General features: G+C 41.0%; 1 protein-coding gene across 6 annotated transcripts in view; it reads right to left on the bottom strand.

Annotated features, from left to right (window-relative positions):
- Positions 1 to 18,274, bottom strand: part of LOC105694288 (disabled homolog 2-interacting protein) — a 142,878-nt gene that overhangs the window by 61,121 nt on the left and 63,483 nt on the right. For 2 of the 6 annotated variants that reach the window (XM_012415605.1, XM_012415521.2), the window contains exon 3: positions 14,812 to 15,173. The exons of the other annotated variants lie outside the window; for them this stretch is intronic. In XM_012415605.1, the coding sequence (XP_012271028.1) occupies positions 14,812 to 14,917 (106 nt within the window). In that variant the 5' untranslated portion in view covers positions 14,918 to 15,173. The remainder of the gene's footprint in view (positions 1 to 14,811; positions 15,174 to 18,274) is intronic. 6 annotated transcript variants of the gene reach the window in all.

Here is an 18,274-nt window from a genome sequence, read left to right as displayed (position 1 = left end):
CCCTCCCGTTTCAACTCGTATTCCATCCCTCGGTTTTTCTTCTTTCCTTCGTTTTAATTGGTCTAACGAGCACTGCCGGAGCCAAGGAACGTCTAGAAAATGCGGCCAATACTTTGCGAGTCGGCCAGTAACGAACGTTAATCGAGTATGACAAACGATCTTCGATGCTCGGCGTTTTTATCGAGACAAATCGGGAGATGCCGTCAATGTTGCCAGGTCTGAAGATTTCTCCTGAAACCGGAGGAAATTTCGAAAATGATAGACTGAAGAATTAAGGATTTTTATTAGTAAATCTATGGAATTTGTTGTTTAAGTTTTAGGTATTTATCCTGAGAGAAAAAAAAAAGAGAAAAAAAAAAGTAATTTTAACTCATTTTCTGAGTTAATTGTGGAGAACTTGATATGCAAATTGGTTTTGATTTAATTTGGAGCTAAATCACAATTTGGAGTTGAGTAAACTCACTTTAAGTTGAATCGACTCTTTTTTTCACCTAAATTGTTGGAGATGAATTTACTGTTTTTTTTTTCTCAGGGTAAAATCCGAAGTGAGAGACGAACACATTTATAGAATTTATATCCTTTGTTTTTTAAACGAGTAATGATCGGTAAAACCGGGAAAAATTACGAGTACCGGAACTCGAGGTCAGGTTGTCCTTTTATTAATTAATTTATTTGTTAGATATTGAGAAAATCAATCTCGATCCAAAGTGGCGCCACATGAGCGAAAAATGTCCTTGCAGAAATCTAAAAGAATTATTTGCTCCGATCGGAAGAAATTGTTAGTTTTAGTCTGAAGATTTTGAAAATCTCAACCTGGAAACACTGATTAACGTGCACTCGATTGTTGTGAAGAGATTAAAATAAAATTGTACGAAATAAATTGAAATCGCGTCGCTGGAGAATGGGAAGAAAATGAATGATCCCTTAAAGGTTTGTAGTTTGGGGCCACAAATCTCACGCTGGTCCAGCTATCCTCCAGGATCTACAGTTTTAGAGTGTCGATTGATAAACAATCAACCAATTGCCAATGTCGTCCAGATTCCGCCAATTTCGAGTACCAAAAATCTGCGTCTTGTCGTGGAGACGAAGAGATCCGACGGAGGACCCACTTCGAGGTACCCTTAAGATGTTATGAAAATGTCATATGCACCAAAAAGATCAAATATTTATAAAACTTTTCTCTAAACTGGAAGCAATGAATAATTTGAAACATTGACACGTGATTATAAAGGCATTAAAACTCGCGAACTTTCCTTCTTCCCCCAAAAAATGTATTTATCCCGGACAGGAACCAAAAAATACATTTTTTTTCGGAAAAAGAAATTTCGTGAGTTTCAAGACTTTCATTAGGACCTCCATAATCACGTGTTAAAGTTTGAAATAATTTAACGTTTTGATATATATAGAATGACCCTTTCATAACACCTTAATTACTCCTGTATCCTAACTCCTGGAGTTTGAATTCGATCTTTTCCATTTTTCTTCCATAGAGTAACGGCTTGTCAGCAAGACAAATCTTTTGAGAGTAGAGAATGGAGTCTGAAACCGATTTCCTATTCTTTGGAGACGAGTCTCTGCCCAAACGGAGCCGTTGCTCGAGCCGGCAAGATGGCGCCCATCAAAGAGTCTTCCGTCTGCAAAAGAGTAGAGACAACAGTCGAAACGAGAGATCTTGGAGACTGTTCCGGTCCAGTTTCAAGAATCGTCTATGGGTCGCCGGAAACAAAGGTTCCAGGAACCAGATGTGAATATCGAGTTCCGATGACGGTCATAGAGTGTGTTCCGGAAGTGGCGAAAGTGACACAAACTGTTACCGATGTAGAAGATGCTCGCCGAAATCCGAAATCTTGTCTGCAGACTTTTGTCAGACACGGCGGTGAATGTCCTACAGTGACTGTGGTCGGGGTGGATCCTTTGCAGGATTCGTCGGATGCAATTGGCTACATCGAGACGAGAGTCGATCACTGTGGACCACGTGCGACGGTTTTGAGTCTTCCTGGAGAAGATTCTCACAATGTCTGTGCGTTTGCAGAGTCTGTAGCTAACAATGACGGCCCTGTCGCAAGGATAACCCAGAAACTTGAGCCATTGCGGCATCACGTGGATCCTTGTTCACCAAAAGGACTTCCAGGTCTTTGTTTAGCGAACAAATCCTCTGAGAGTAGAAACATCGCAAGGATAACCCAGAAGCTGGACCAGGTGGAGCATAGTACGGATCCTTGTTCGTTAAAAGAACTTCCAGCACATTGTTCAGCGAACAAATCCTCTGAAAGAAAAAAACTCGACCAGTTGGGGCATAATACGGATCCTTGTTCGTCAAAAGGACTTCCAGCTCTTTGTTCATCGAACAAATTCTCCAAAAATAAAAGTACCGCAAAAATAGAAGACGCGAGATTCTACAGTCATCCTAAGAAAGGGAAAAGACCTCCAGCAATAGATCGAAGGAACGGACTGGATCCTCCGTCACCAAAAGGACGTCGAGGGAGAAGATCTTTTCCAGACTCTTGTGCGTCTTTTCGAGCACAAAATTCTCGATCTGATCTATTGCATCCCGTGTCCTCACCTTGTCCACCTTTACCCTGTGTGTCCATGCCAATCTCAGTGAATCTTGCGACAAATTCGTGTCCTCCAATCGGATTTCCATGCTTCCAAAAAATTGATCAGCGACCTCCATGGAGGCCTCCTTCTACACCTCGGAAAATCGCATCGGATTTGGAAAAGTCTGTGATAAAATCTGATGTCCCTCCACCGAAGCGGTCCGAAGAACCGAGAAAGACTTCAATTAAGGATTGCAAAGCACCGAGACGAACGAATCCTCCATCAAGAAAATGTTCCAGCAATTTTGAGATCGTTTCTCTGCCCTGTGAAGAGGAGCTTCTTAGATGCTGGAGACACTACATACCCGAACGGCAACTCGCCAATTTTGAGTTCTGCAGATCGAAGCGCAATGGTCTACAAGACGAGTGCTATCTTTCTGTTCCTCGGGCTGTGATTATAGCTAAAAGGGCGGAGAAACGGCGGAAACGGGAGGCTGAAAAGTCAAAGGCATCTGGAGATGGAATTCCGAATGATGGAGCACGACTTCGGCTCAACGACGCCGACATCGCAGCTTTGAGATGCTCCAAGGAATGAAGAAAACGAAATCAGTCTTTCTATGAATTTGTGTCGTCTATGTCTCGTGGTAGAAACTTGTAATTGATAAGAAATATCGCTGGGATCGAATATTGCCCTGTTTACCCCATATCAACATACGAGCATTCCATGGTACAAATTGTAATTAATATGAGAAATTATTTGAATTTAAATTTTACTCCCTTTACTCCCATGTCGTCTACGTAGAAATGTATCACTAGTATCCCTGAAATATCATTTTTCATGAAAATTAAATCATGTTTCCATATAAATAAAAAAAAAAATGAAATTCCATGAGTGTCGAAACCTTCCTTAAAGCCTCCACATACACGTGGTAAAATTTCAAATGATTTGATAATCCCAGTTCGGAGAAAAGTGTCAGACTATTGAGGTACTACTTTCATATCGCCTTAAGCGCAGACATTCGATAAGAATCAATATGGAGATATGGGTGATTATTTGATATTTCCTTTTTCTTTCGTTAATTTAGCAGAAATATCGGGTGTTTATCGATGATGGGACATGAAGAGACAAAAGAAACCAATGAAGACTTTAAAACGCGCGTCCGACAGAAATGACCGGAACGCACGTGCGACATTCGCCATTATGGTTCGCATTCCAGCAGGAAATAACGGATCTCGGGATGTCTGCGATGTCGCACGCGACTTCCGGCGTACCACGCTGACACCTTGTTAGGTAAGTAATAATTATGCACTTTTTGTTTCATGCAAATTGTCGGCTCGCCTTTGGCTTCCCTACGCTCAATGGCATCAAGCATGTTTTTTTTTGTACCACATGTTCCGTTGCCCCAATGATATTCAACCGTTTTCCCGATAAGTATTTCGTCTTAATAGGAGCTCTAAAATAAAACGAAGCAACTTTTTAAGGCGATATGAGAGTAGCACCTGAAGCACCAATTATTTTATAATAATACCGATAATAATTTTCTCCCAACTGGGTGTACAGAATCGGTTGAAATCTTACCACTTGAATATAGAGACTGTAAGGAAGGTTCTGACAACTATGAAATTTCAATTGTACCAGAATTAAAAAAGGTTTATAAACAAATTAATGGGAAGTAAAATTTTACGGGCGTCGTTTCATTTATCACAAAAAAGTTTTTGTAAACAAATGAATAAAGATAAAATTTCACGGCTGTCAATTTTAATTTTCCACAAAAAAACTAAAATGTTTATAAACGGATTGATAAAAATAAAGTGTGGGTGTTAAGTATCATTTGTGACAAAAAATAAAAAATATTAACAGACAAATTACCAAAAATAAGATTTTATGGGTGGCGAGATCTGTAGGGTTTTCAGATTCTCGTGATAAAATTGCAAACGATTCGGTACATTCAATTTGCAAGAAAGTTTTATAAACAATTGACCCCGCGGAAACCACTTTCATATCACCTTAAGACTTTGTAACAGAAAAAACCAAGCGCAGGACATTTTTCGGGTCGATATTTTAACCATACCTGAGAAATTTTCCTCGCTAGCAAGAAATGGATTACAAGAACGGTTGGGAAAGCTGAAGAAAATCTGAAGAAGGCGTGCAGAAACATTTTCTCGGTTTAAGAGGCGATCCCTGCGTTCGCATGCCAGGTTCCGTTTAAGAAGGCCTTCGCTAATGGAGCTACCTGTTGTGTCAACCCTGACCAATCTCAAGGTCTGGCCTCGATCGGTATTTCAGTTTCCTCCTCGTCGAATTCCCCGAGTCGGGTCTCGAGGAATGCGCATTTTCGCACGCGCGTCGATTGCGAAAGGTCGCCGACATTTGGTTCGGTCGTTCTTCGGAACGGAGACGAAGGCAAAGGGAAAGAGAATGACAGAAGGAGAAAGGAAAAAAAAGAACAGCCACCGAGCCGGAGCTTTGTACGCGCAGAAAAATATTTCAGATCAACAGACGGATTTTTTCTTTAAGGCGGTGTGAAAGTGGCGTTAAAGAGGTCTCGTTTATGAAACTTTTCTCCGAACCGAGTATACCGATTCGTTTCAAACTTCACAACGATAATATTTAGGCCATAAGAAAGGTCCTGACATCCATGAAATTTCAATTTATTTAAGTTTAATTGTGGGTATTTTAAACATCTTTTTTATAAATAATGAAATTTCACGGGCGTTGGGACCTTCCTTATAGTCTCCATACTGACGTTGTAAATTCTGAAACGAATCGGTACATCAAGTGAACCTTGGTTTAATGAACTGTTATGGTTTAATGAATTAATGTGTTGGTTGTGAATGATTTGGTTTACTCAACTGAAATGTTTCTTAAAATTAAGCAGATGTAGTCAAACGATTTTGTTCAAGGAATTACATTTTTTTTCCTGCATGTGGCCAAGAATCAATAGGGAATGGGAGGGAACGAGCGAGATACAGGCAAGAAGTTCTATTTGAGAGCCAAAAAAGAGAGGCCGCTGATATTCGAGAGATTTACAAAGTCACGCGCGAAAATCCCTCGCGAGTTGAGAGAGAGAGCGACAGAGAGGGAAAGAACGAGGGACCAGGGGGAGAGAAAGACAGAGACGCCGATTTACCAGCCAAGAACTGCACAAGAAGTGTAATCGACGTGGAAAGATATAGAAACGCGTTTCGAACGCGAAGATGCACATCTCGGAATTGGGTCGATCCACAGAGAGTGGAACTAAATATAATAAACAATATAAATCCTACACGAAGAAACAAAATTAATTCATTGAACAATGTCGTTTGATTGACATTTCGTTAATTGAGAGTATTACTTTTAGTACTAGTAAAGAGTTTGAAATAGGAGTGCGTTTCAATAGCGAGTGTCGGCACGCGTGGATGCGAAGAGGACAGAGGAGACATGGAAAAAGAGGGACCGGGGGAAAAGGGAAGGGAGCACCACCGACATGTAGCTTTGGCTAGCGCGGGGAGAGAGAGATGCGAGATACGTGACCGCTCGGCACGGGAATAGACTCGACTCGCCGAAACTCCTGGCAGGTCCGCACCCGACCGCTCTCCGCCCGCGACTGGCCGAGCGCGGATCCTGCTCGACCAATAAGAGCACCGCGACTCGTAGCAGCGGCGCATGCGCGAAATGTACCGGACGGCGCGGGAAGATTCAGCTATACGGGAAAGAAAAGAAAGAAATTTGCACTTCTAGCAAAGGACAACATTGGTGATAAATTTTTCCTGTTGCAAGAATAATTGCGCCAAGAGCAAAAATGATTGCGATTATATCGAACGTAGATGCAACCATTGGAGAGCGTTCTTTAGAAAAGTTCCATCCTAATTGCTTCCTAAATTAGCAAATGATTGACGGAGCATGACGGAGAAATGAGAAATGCTTCCTAAATTAGCAAATGAATTCGCAGCAACAGTTAAGAAATGTTGTTGTCCCTACTCGGACAAATAAGCGATATACAATTTATTATTTGCTAGAAAAGAATATTGCAATCGTGAATAGAATGTGTGTTATCTCGTTAAAAATCATTTATGCTCCATCCGTGTCTTCATAAGTCTAGGAAGAATGCTGCTAGGCCTTTGAAATTCTTGGCATGACCGGTGGTGGCGCCTCATTACGAATACTCTGAGGTACCAACACAGTCGTCGATAAAGTAGATCTCGCATACCCTGTGAGAATCGTTCGTTTTACGCACCGATCGAGTTTCAACCACCATCGACTATGAAATTCCGATAACGTAGAGACCGGATGAAGCTACACAGAGAAAAAAAATGTTATCGAACTCGAGAAATATTTCTTTGAGTAGTACCAAAGAAATATTTTGTTAATTCGGAAAATAATTATTTGGCTCAATTAAACTCGCATAAATTGGATGCAACGTTTCTTCAGAATTATGACAATTTATTTGAGTTTACTTGAATCAAATAATAATATAAATATTTCTTCGGTTCAATGAATTTTTTATTGATAATGTTTCATGGAAATTTTCTAAGAATCGTTAATTTTGTGAACCAATTGTATAATCGAGCTTTTAATCATCACGGGCTATGAAATTTTTATAATGTAAAGGCCGGACGATGTTACTTTAGAATAAAGTTTGTCTAAACAAGATTTCGTCCACTATTAAATTATTGGCAGGAAAAAAGCACGTAGACGGTATGTAATTAGGTCGATTAAATGTTAAAACCGTTATTACGGGAATGTCGCGTTATTTCGACGACAAAGCCATTTCCGTCGATTGGACCGACGCGTTTCGACGACACGACGGGGAGTTTCATTAACGCTTGCAACGGACGATCGTACGCTTTTGTCATAACGATACTTGACGAAGAAACGAGACAAGGAGCGTAATTACTCTTTCCTCACCCGCAAATTCCATTCTCCTGGTTTTACCCCGCCATAACGACACTGCCGAGTCAAACCGGAAAACATTGAATGCGTTTGTCCGTGTACAAATGAAACAGGAGTAATCCCTAATCTAATACATTTTTTCTTCAGTTAATTATTTACTAGGTTACTCTTCATCGAGAGTAATTTCCATTCCGTAATTCGCTATTCATCCCATATCGACATGTTTCAGGTACAATTAATTTACATCGAGTCGCACTTTTTCGATTGGACATCATTGGAAAAAGTCGACAATTTCTCTGATGTTTTTTGCACCGAGAAAAAAATTCATTGAACCAAAGAAATATTTCTTTGAATAGTACCAAAGAAATATTTGGTTAATCCAAATTATTTGACTCAAATAAGCTCGAATTAATTGGATGTAAAGTTTATTTGGAATTATGACAATTTATTTGAGTCAAATTCTTGGAATTAACAAAATATTTCTTTGACTCAATGAATGTTTTTTCTCGGTGCGAAATTTATTTATATCGGCTTTGGGCATCGAGCAGGTTCAAAAGGACATTTTTTTCACAGGGTAAACAGACTCGTAAGGCACAATGCGTACATTAATTATTACCGCATGATTTTTTTTTGTTCGTATACGCACTGGATAAATTAGTGCTTAGAACTCTGAGAAATCGCCTCTAATTGCTCACGCATAGGCGTTAAAGTCGCGCTCTCATCTCGGCGCCTACCTAAGTTTCAGCTCTACCAACCTCATGATTAAAATCCTACGTGTTCTCGATGTACGGCGGTGCATGTCAAATGGAAGTGTAATAACGGCGCCATAGAAAACGATACCCGGCACTCCGAAATTTACGGATTTCTTTGAAACTCGAGACCGCACGCCGACTAAGCTGTGAATCCAAGATTCACTTGAACGTGTCAATGGATTTTTTTCAATGAACAAATATGATTGGTCGAATTTATAAATGTGTTTTAGCTCAGTTCATCTCGTGATTAATTCGTGATAAATTTTATCTATGAACAAATGTGATTGCTTGAATTTTTAAATGCCGTGTCTCAGCTCTGCCAATCTCGTGATTTATCCGCGATTAATTTCTCCAATAAGCAAATACGATTGCTCGAATTTTCAAATGTGGTGTTTTATTTCTGCTAATCTTGTTGTTTACTTGTGATGAATTTCTTTGATAAACAGATACGATTGTTCGATTTTTAAAATGTGGGATTTATGTAACGTAGTATTATGTGTACATACACATTGTCATACAGCTGATCGTGGGATCTTTCGAGGACATCGTGCGAAAGAATTTAGAATACACTTATCCTAATTTCGTAGAGGAAAGGGGATAAAGCATTGGTTGATGACATCTCTGCAGAGATACGGAGGATATCGTCATACAAACAAACCGATTGGATCTCACTGCGATAGGACGTCCTTCTCTTCGCAGCTTGATTATTCATTCGAGAGTCGCTCGTTAAAACGGTTGAAACGCGGAAATGGAGTTGCAATTACGGTATGACGTTGGCATTGCATGTAGTGATGAGCATCTTTAAGATCAGAACCAAGACTATCATGGCCTTGCAAATGGTGCAAAACCAAGGACCAAGACAAATTTTGCTCATACCTTTAACTGATAAAAAAAAAGGGGCAAGACGCACACCAAGACCGATTTTGTTCATTATCACCTTTTACCGCTGAAAAGATTCAGCACCAACACTAAGGTCAATTTTGCTTATCATTTGCTCCGTTCCAGCAGTAAATTATCGTCACAGGTGACTAAATGGAATTTAAATTCGCGTTTATGTTCCTAAGGCACAATTGGCCCCTAGGATGACGAGTTTATATTTACCATGGGGATAATTCGCTCGACATCGACGATTTCTGCTTTAAGGCGTGGGTCTTAGTTGACAAGGGTGAACGGGGCAGAGGATGACGATACCCTCTCGGTAGCTATGTCGCAATTCTCGTGAATAATCACCATATCGCCATTGTCGGCGCATAGTCGACTATCGGACACGCCCGTGTATTTTGCGACCCACGTATCGCAGCGACAGGATTTCGATTGGCGCCTTTATCGATACCGAACGCGACGGAATGTAAGATTTACCGGAGGAACCTTTTAAACCAGTTACCAAAAACGAAAGCAATATAGATCATGCTTTCGAATTTTTGGGGAGGGACTTTTCCAGAGTATCGATTCTTGATCTTACCTCCATTATCTTGCCCACTTCTGTCTAACCGAGAGCCTTTGGAAAGGGATCTTGATTTCGACTCACCTGTAACAGAAAGACAAACAGTAGTTATGAGTGCGATGGTATTATTTAACGACCGGTAATTGACGCGTTTAATTTTTGTACTATCGCTGAAATTGGGATGACAATGTTTAGCAGTAGAAAATGATGGTTCGCCAAACTTGATATCGCGACCAATGAAATTCCTCTGAGGGTATCGTTTTCTATTTCCCGACACCGTTTTATGGAATTTCTCATTGCGGTCCAAACGAAGATCTTGAAACTCGCGAAATTTCATTTTTAGAAAAAAAAGAGTTTCGAATTTGTCCCGAACAAGAACCAAAGAAAGCTATTTTTCTTTTCGAAAACTGGGATTTTGTGAGTTTCAAAATCTTTCTTAGGGCTTCCATAATCACGTGTTAAAGTTTCAACTTTAATAATTTTCACAATATTCGGTGTACCCAATTTGGAGAAACGTTTCATAAATATTTTCACCTCTCGATATAGTGTATAGAATGACCCTTTCATATCACCTTAAATAGTTACGATATATAAAAAAAAAATCGCGATTGTAATTGTGATTTAAGGTAATGTGAAAGTGGCGTCGAAGAGGTTTTGTTTATAAAACTTTTATCCCAATTCGGTTTACCGAATAGTTTGAAACTTTACAACGTGAATAGGTAGACTATAAGGAAGGTCCTGCCACTCGTAAAATTTTAATTCTTTTCAAATTTGTTTATTGGTATTTTAAAAATAGTTTATAAAAAAGGAAATCTCGCCAGTTTCAGGACCTACCTTAGGGTATCCATATTCACATTTTAAAGTATGAAACGATTTGAGACACCCAGTTCGGAGAAGTTTTATGAACAATTGAGCTTTTAGATGCCGCTTTCACATCCCTTTAAACAAAGTCAGCGATTCTTGATTTTTTAAAAAGAAATCATTAATCTTATCAATCCTGATACACATTGGCCGGTCTAGAATCGGAAGGCCCGTTAATTCAAGCTCAAGAAGAACAGTAAGGCCCATTTCTCGCGAGCGACACGGTGTGTTTGGTTTTTTCGCCAGGACAGCTTTTTCCTTGCTTGCATTTCGCGGGGATTTAATGGATGCGCAGACCATATCCGGTCGCGCTCCAGTTCGCGCCGGTGCGCGCGACGCGTCAGCCGCGCCTGCGCTTGCGCACCCTCCGGTCCGTCTTTAACTGTACAAACCAGCGTATAAGGCGCCGCTATTCCATTTTTCATTTTTCCCTTTTTCTTCACGCCGCCAATGAACGTGGCACTAGGTTGCGCGTGCTTAGACCTTGTTTCATGCTGCGCCGCATTAAGGGCGTTCGATTTTGTAGTGGAAAAAAAAGGGTCGATTTTTTCACTGGAGCGAATAAAATTGGACGTTTTACACGTATATCCGTGAAGTTACTCATCGGTACAGCAGTCATTTTTCCCGAACACTGCTTAAGGTGATATGAAAGGGTTATTTTATATGCTCAGGACGTAAGAATATTTATACAATTTTTCTCCAAACCGGGTGTACCGAATCATTCGAAATTTCAGCACGTGATGACGAAGGCCCTCATAAAGGAACACAATGCTTATGAAATTATCATTTTTAAGAAAAAATTGTATATACTTATCCTAGACTAGAACCAAGATCACATTTTTTTTTGTTGCGAAAAATGAAATTTCTTGAGCACGTCGGGGTTCCTTAAGACCTCCACAATCACGTGTTGAAGTTTCAAATGATTCGATGCACCCAGCTTAGAAAACAGTTTTNTATATAATATTACATATAACGACCCTTTTATATCACTTTATAGGTCGCAGTCGGACGCGACTCGCTCCCGAAATTCCAGGCCTGCTATCGGTCCAGTTTCGCCCTGGGTTTCGAAACGATTTCAGCCTAAAGAGGATCGGGCAAAACATGCGTATCCGTGTAACGGAGCACTTTTTGGAAGGGCTCTGGCATGATCGTTACGAGACCAACTGCCGCTCGTTGCCTGTCCACCTTTCCAGGAAAGATGGGCGACGAATAAACTAAAATATATTTTTACGAAGAAGGATGCCTTGAAATCGTCATTACGTTTCATCGTGATTCATTCGATAATCGTTTCCACAAATGTACCACAATTTGACATACAAAACCCCCCTCCCAAAAATAAAAAAAACGATGGAACTAATAAAAACTTTGTAACCGTGGCAAGTTCCAATGGCCTCTTTCAAGTACCTCTCCATGCCTCATCGCATTACGAGAAGGTCCCGTTAAACTATCTAGATTAACGTAGAGTACGAATCGCTTTGCCGCATTCCAGCGGTTGTATACTTATTAAATCGATATGAAATCCAAGAACACTTGAGAACGTACGTCTATGGCAGGTTGCAGTCTCCTGTTGCACGTATCTGATCCTCATTCTCTCGACTACTTCACTCCATCAGACGAGATATACCACTTCAAGGAACGATTTAAATTCTCTGGACATTAAGGTGTTATGAAAGGGTCATTCTATATATCAAAACGTGAAACTACTTATAAAGCTTTTCTCCAAACTGGATGCACCGAATCATTTGAAACTGCAGCACGTGATTATAGAGGTCCTAAGAAAGATTGCGATGCTCGTGAAATTTCATTAAAAACAATTTTGTTATTTACCCTAGACTAGAATTAAGACAACATTTTTTGCTGAAAAATGAAATTTCACGAACATCGCATATTTAATATTTTTTTAAAATTAAATTTCGTGACCGTTGCGTTCTTCCTCAGGGCCTTCATAAACACGTGGTGAAGTTTCAAATGATTCAGTGCATCCAGTTTGGAGAAAAGTTTTGTAAATATTTTCACGTTTTATACATACAGACTGTCCCTCTAGGTGCACCACACATTATACATACAGACTGTACATCTAGGTGCACCACACATTTCGTTGAATACATTTCTATAACACTCATCTCTCACTAAAAAATCCGTAAAAACTTTTTTTTTTAATTCCTTCGAATACACAACGCACATTTCGTTCACCATTCACTCGCCGCGTCCTGGTTCGCCTTAATCGGTCGTCGATATTTTTATCACCCCCATGATAACGAGTGCCATCGAGTATCGTTCTGCCTTGATGAGATTCCACTAATGGGCTCGTCAAGGTGAGTAGCGTCATCGGACAAAAGCTGGCAATTAGCTAATTATCATGGTTGATTAATATTTTGTTTAGTTATTTTAAGCTTTCGGTGCAGTATTAGTTATTCAAAATCGACGGTAGTGGGTTTTTCTAGTTCTCATACATGTTTAGTGCATTATTAATTACAGAATTGGTCGGTAATGTTTTTTAGTTCTTTTAAATTTTTGGGGCATTGTCAGTTACTGAAATTGACGGAAATGGCCACCATGTTTTGTAGGTTAATATTTCAAGTTTCGGTCCCAGCGGTGGACTCTCTTGTTAAAGTTACTATTCTATGCCGTTGATCGATTTCGTATGGAGGCGCGTAGAGAGTCGAGAAACTTCGCGTCGGTGCGGTTAGATGGCGAACACCGTCAGGACCGAACTGCAGCAGGCGGAGGCTGTGTACGAGAGTAAATATTAAAACGTCTCGTGCCCCGTCGGCGAGCACGCGTGCACCGATCGGCGCGACTGCGCATCGCGCGTCATTTCCGCCGGTGCAGCAGCGCATTCTTCATACGCGAAAAAGTCAAACACATCGAATGGCGAGAAGGGGGACGAGCCGCACCGTTACTCGCTGAAAATCTGAAGAAAAAGGCGCGATCGTTATTTCGCAATTCGCGTCGGCCCTAAACAACGATGCGTTGACGCGAGCCGGTCGCCCCGCGTCACGCGCGTCTCCGTGAGATCATCCATTAAGACGATACGAACGTAACGTCGGAACGGTCGCGATCGGTTTAGCAACTTTTCTTCAAACTGAGTTTACCGAATCGTTTCAAAATTTACGACGTGAATATGAAGACTCCAAGGAAGGTCTCGACATTCATGAAATTACTATTTTTTTACATTTTTCAACCGTTTATGGACATTTTAAAAATTTAGTACAACAAACGAAATCTCATGGGTGTCGGGACCTTCCCTAGAGTCTCTATATTCACGCGGTAAAGTTTTAAACAATTTGATATATACAGTTCGGAGAAAAGTATCACGAACGATTGACTTTTCAAGTGTCACTTTCATATCACCTTAAGACGGCGCGGAGTGTGACAAATCGCGTATACATCTCGCCTTCCGTAATCTCAGCACCGGCCTTTGCGACAGTTTTTTGTCGCGAAATCGACCAGTGAATCGAGACTGAGCGAGCGTTCGGCTTTCGCAAGGAAGAGTAAATATCTCGTAGCGAGTTGTTCGAGATAAACCATGAATTCGCGTTATCGGTCCCCATGGACCGATTGAATAACCTCGGCAACTACGGCAACGTCGCGCAATCCTTAAGGCCGCGACTCGACCACAAGCGACTCGCGCTGCGGTTCCACCGCAGGTTCTTGCGTGCGCCTTCCGAGAGTCTAGTCACCTGCGCGCATGCGCGTTTCTTGCTTTCGAGATGCTCACCTCAAAAAAATAAAAAAGAAAGAAAATTAAAGAAGCGGACGCGATGGAGAAATAAATAACACCAGGAGGCCATTACTTGCGAGGAATAAATGAATTTACTCATATCTCGGGTAACCGCAACCATAAGCATGATGACAAAATTTCATTGAACTAAGGAAATATTTCATCGAATATTTTGTTAATATAAAGAATAATTATTGAAACTTTTCTCCGAACTAGACATACCAAAAGGATTTAAATTAGACTACGTGAATATGGCGGCCCCGAGGAAGGTTTTGACACCTATGAAATTTCAATTCTTAATTCATTTTCATAAACAATTTTCTCATTTTTTTTTCTTTACTAAAAAATGGAATTTCACAGGTGTTGAAACCTCCCTTAGAGCTTTCATATTCACGTAGTAAAATTTTAAACGATTTGGCATACCTAGTTTGCAGAAATCTGTCATAAACGATTTTAATCGTTCCATGCCGCTTTCGTATGACCATAACCGATGACTTCTCATCATGTGGTTTTATCACCTTTACCTAGGTCTAACACTAACTTTAAAATCGGCGCCAGAGAGCAAAGTAGTTTCAGTTTGACTAAAAATTCGAAAAGATGCGCGCGCATTCGAGATGTACCTGATTCGGAGTCGTCCTGGTCGGCTCCGCGCAGACAGGAATGGAAACTGCGCGAGAGACGTCTTCCTCCAGGAGAGGCGCCCTCCGTCGCGACGCCTTGCTGCATCGCGCTCCGCGTCTCTTGAATATTTCTTTCAGCTCTTCCTGAAGTCCTGGAACCCGACCAAAAGAGGTCGGCGAGCCTTCCTCGACCCTAATCTCATCTCGTCAGGACTTCTAGGCAAAATGGCCGCCCCTTCCGCGTTTTCTTCCCGAGATTTCCGCGCGGTCGGAACGCTTGCGGCACCTGCGATTTGTAGCCGACTCTTTGCCTTATCCGGGAGAAACGATCGCTACCGTTTCATCCTCGCTAATTTGTTGACCTGCAAAGAAGAGAAATTGTTGGCCGCAAGCTGCGAACGGCGTCGGCGAACTACTCGTGATCCACTTTGAGAAACGACAATTGCTTTTCCCGCTTTCGCGAAAATTTCCACAGGCTAAGATTTGTACAGACTCCACGTGACATTCGTTCTTCGTATTATAAAAAAAAAAAACTGGTAAAAGTAATCCGACCTCATCGCGCAGAGATTTGATTTTTAAGCACCGGGGATGTGTATTCTTTTACGCGGAGAGACGAGCACTAGGAGTTAAGGCGGTATGAAAGTCGCTCTTGAAAGATGGACCGTTTCAATGAACTGAATGTAAAGATTCGTCTGAAATTTTACCACGTGAATGTGGAGACTTTAAGGAAAGTCCTAGTACCAGTTTCATTTTTTATAAAAGATAAAAGTACCCTTACATTTTTTTATTGAAATTCCATGGACCTTCCTTATTGTCTCAATATTCACATTTTGAGGTTTGAAACGATAAGAAAAGTTTCACAAACGAGACCTCTATGAAGCCACTTTCATGTCACCTTAAAGGTTGCCGCTCCGGGCGAAACTATTCGTGGCAGCGTTTCGAACCGATGGGCGGCTCTAAAATAGATTGCCGAAGATGCTTGTGGGATAACGCCGGAGAGTCGAGGAGAAAGAGAAGAAGAGTGATAGAAATGCATCTCGCGAGGTCAAAATCGCCCTCCATGACCGGCAACGAATCACGAGAAAAATGATAAGAAAAAACCCAGCGTTCGGTTTCATCTCAAAAAAAAAACACAGATTAAGGTGTCACGAAAGTGTCATACATATTAAGAAGTCAAAACAATCATGCAACTTTTTTCTAAACTGGGTGCACCGAATAATTTAAAACTCTAACACGTGATTACGGAGGTCCTAATGAAGGTCCTAAAACTCGCGAAATTTTGTATTTCTAAAAAAAACAAACTTTCTTTTCCATATTCTGTCTGTAACGTTTACAACGCCGCCCCATAAATACACTTTATATTTTCAGAAGACATGGATAGTTTCGTATCTGTAACATATCGTGCCTCGAGACGGACATCTTGAGACGAATTGAAGGGATTCCGAAAAGATCTGAATACATTTATAAAACTTATATATTTGCAAAAGATATGTATGGTTGCATATCTGTAACATGTCATGCCTCGAGGCGGACATCTTGAGACGAATTGAAGGGATTTCGAAAAGATAGGAAAACATTTATGAAACTTATATATTTGTAAAAGATATGGATGGTTGCATATCTGTAACATGTCATACCTCGAGGAGGACATCTTGAGGCGAATCGAAGGGATTTAGGATAAAAGAAAGGAAATAGTTACGATAACGTCCCGGGGCGGTACGTTTGATCATCTTGGCAAGGAAATTTCGAGGGATCGTCACGTTTACGATCGACTGCGCGACGATTTTCGCTCGTTAGACGACCGGAGCCAATTGGTTCGTTAGACGATGACGTTTTTCCCTCGTTTACGAGAGGGAAACTCCTGAAACGAAGCTCGACGGAGGTCGCGGAATCCTCGGTCGTTATATAGGGAGAAATTCCCATCCTAATAGCGACAGAGGTTTCGAAGAATCGCGATCGTTTACGACCGGTCGCCATGACAGTTTTCTCGCGTAGATAAAGAGACGTCGAGTGATACACGGATCCGATCGCCCTGACAAACGAAACCTCGCGTTTACACCGGCCGATTTGGACGGATTATGAAAGGTACGTCGTGAAGTGTTATGACAAACTTCACATCGGCACGTGACTGTTGTACACAAACCTGGTTGGATATGATTTTGTCCAGCCCACCCCGATAAAAGAAAGTGATTGAACCGAAGAAATGTTTCTTCGAATAGCACCAATGAAATATTTTGTCGATACAAAAAATAATTATCTGACTGAAATAAACTCGATTAAATAGGAAGCAACGTTTCCTCGGAATTATGATAATTTATTTGCGTTTATCCCAGTGAAATAAATTATTCTTGGAACTAACGAAACATTTTTGTTGGGACAAATTCGAAGAAATAGTCCTTTGGTTAAGTGAATTTACCTTTGCTCAGTGTACAAACTGTAGTTGGTATAGAAGAGAGGTAGATAGACAGAAAGTACGGAAAGATCAGGAAAATGAAGTTTCCCTCGATTGGCGGAGAAAAAACATTCGGACGTTTCATCGTGGCGTTCTTCTTGCGACTCTTTTGGCGTCGACGAGACAGCGCGCGATGGAAGGAAGGCGCGAGAAGACGCTCCTCGTTTTGATTTACGAAGTTTGATTTAATGGCCGCGTTCTCTTCGGTAGACAAGGAGAAACGCGAGAAAACCGCCGCGGGCGACTTTCCTTTCGTTCGAACTTCGAAATTCGCGGGTAAACGCCTCGACGCGATTTACTCCTCTCGATAAATCGTCCTAGGGAGGACGGATTTACGAGCGCCGAGGTACACAAGAGATTCCCTCTTACGTAAAACTTCTGGGTCAGGATTTGTTCGGTTTGAACCTTTCGAGTCCCCGGGTCCTCTCTTCTCTCCTCTTCTCTAAATCCGTTCTCACAGTCGACACGGAAATCGAGATCCAACGGCCCTGGAAACGCGCTTCTATCGGCTGCGGGTTTAAGGTGAAGTGAAACACGTCGAGAGATTTGACTGTTCATTTGAATAATTTGAAACCTAGCACGTGATTATGAAGATCTTAGTGAAGGTCTTGACCCTGGCGAAATTTCATTTTTCGAAAAAAAGAGAAAAGAAATATTCCGGACAAGGACCAACAAAAATTTCTTTTCGAAAAATGAAATTTCGTGATTTTCACTGTGACTTTAACATGTAATTATGGAGGTCCTACTGTATGTCTTGAATCTCATAAAATTTCATTTTCCGAACGTTCTTTCTGGTTCATGTCCGGGATAAATACATTTTTTGTTCGAAAAATGAAATTTCGCGAGTGTCAATACTTTTCTTAGAACTTCCATAATCATGCGTTAAAGTTTCGAATAATTTGGAGTTTGGAGAAATGGCTTATAAATATTTTCACGCTTTGATATATGTAGAATGATCTTTTCATATCACTTTAAATACGGGGAAATCGAGTTCTCGAGGGCTGGCGTAAT

Source organism: Orussus abietinus, unplaced genomic scaffold (assembly GCF_000612105.2).
Source record: "Orussus abietinus isolate OABI.00-Male unplaced genomic scaffold, Oabi_2.0 scaffold163, whole genome shotgun sequence".
NCBI lineage: Eukaryota > Metazoa > Arthropoda > Insecta > Hymenoptera > Orussidae > Orussus > Orussus abietinus.
Note: the sequence above shows the minus strand (reverse complement) of the source record. Positions and strands in the feature narration are given on the sequence as shown.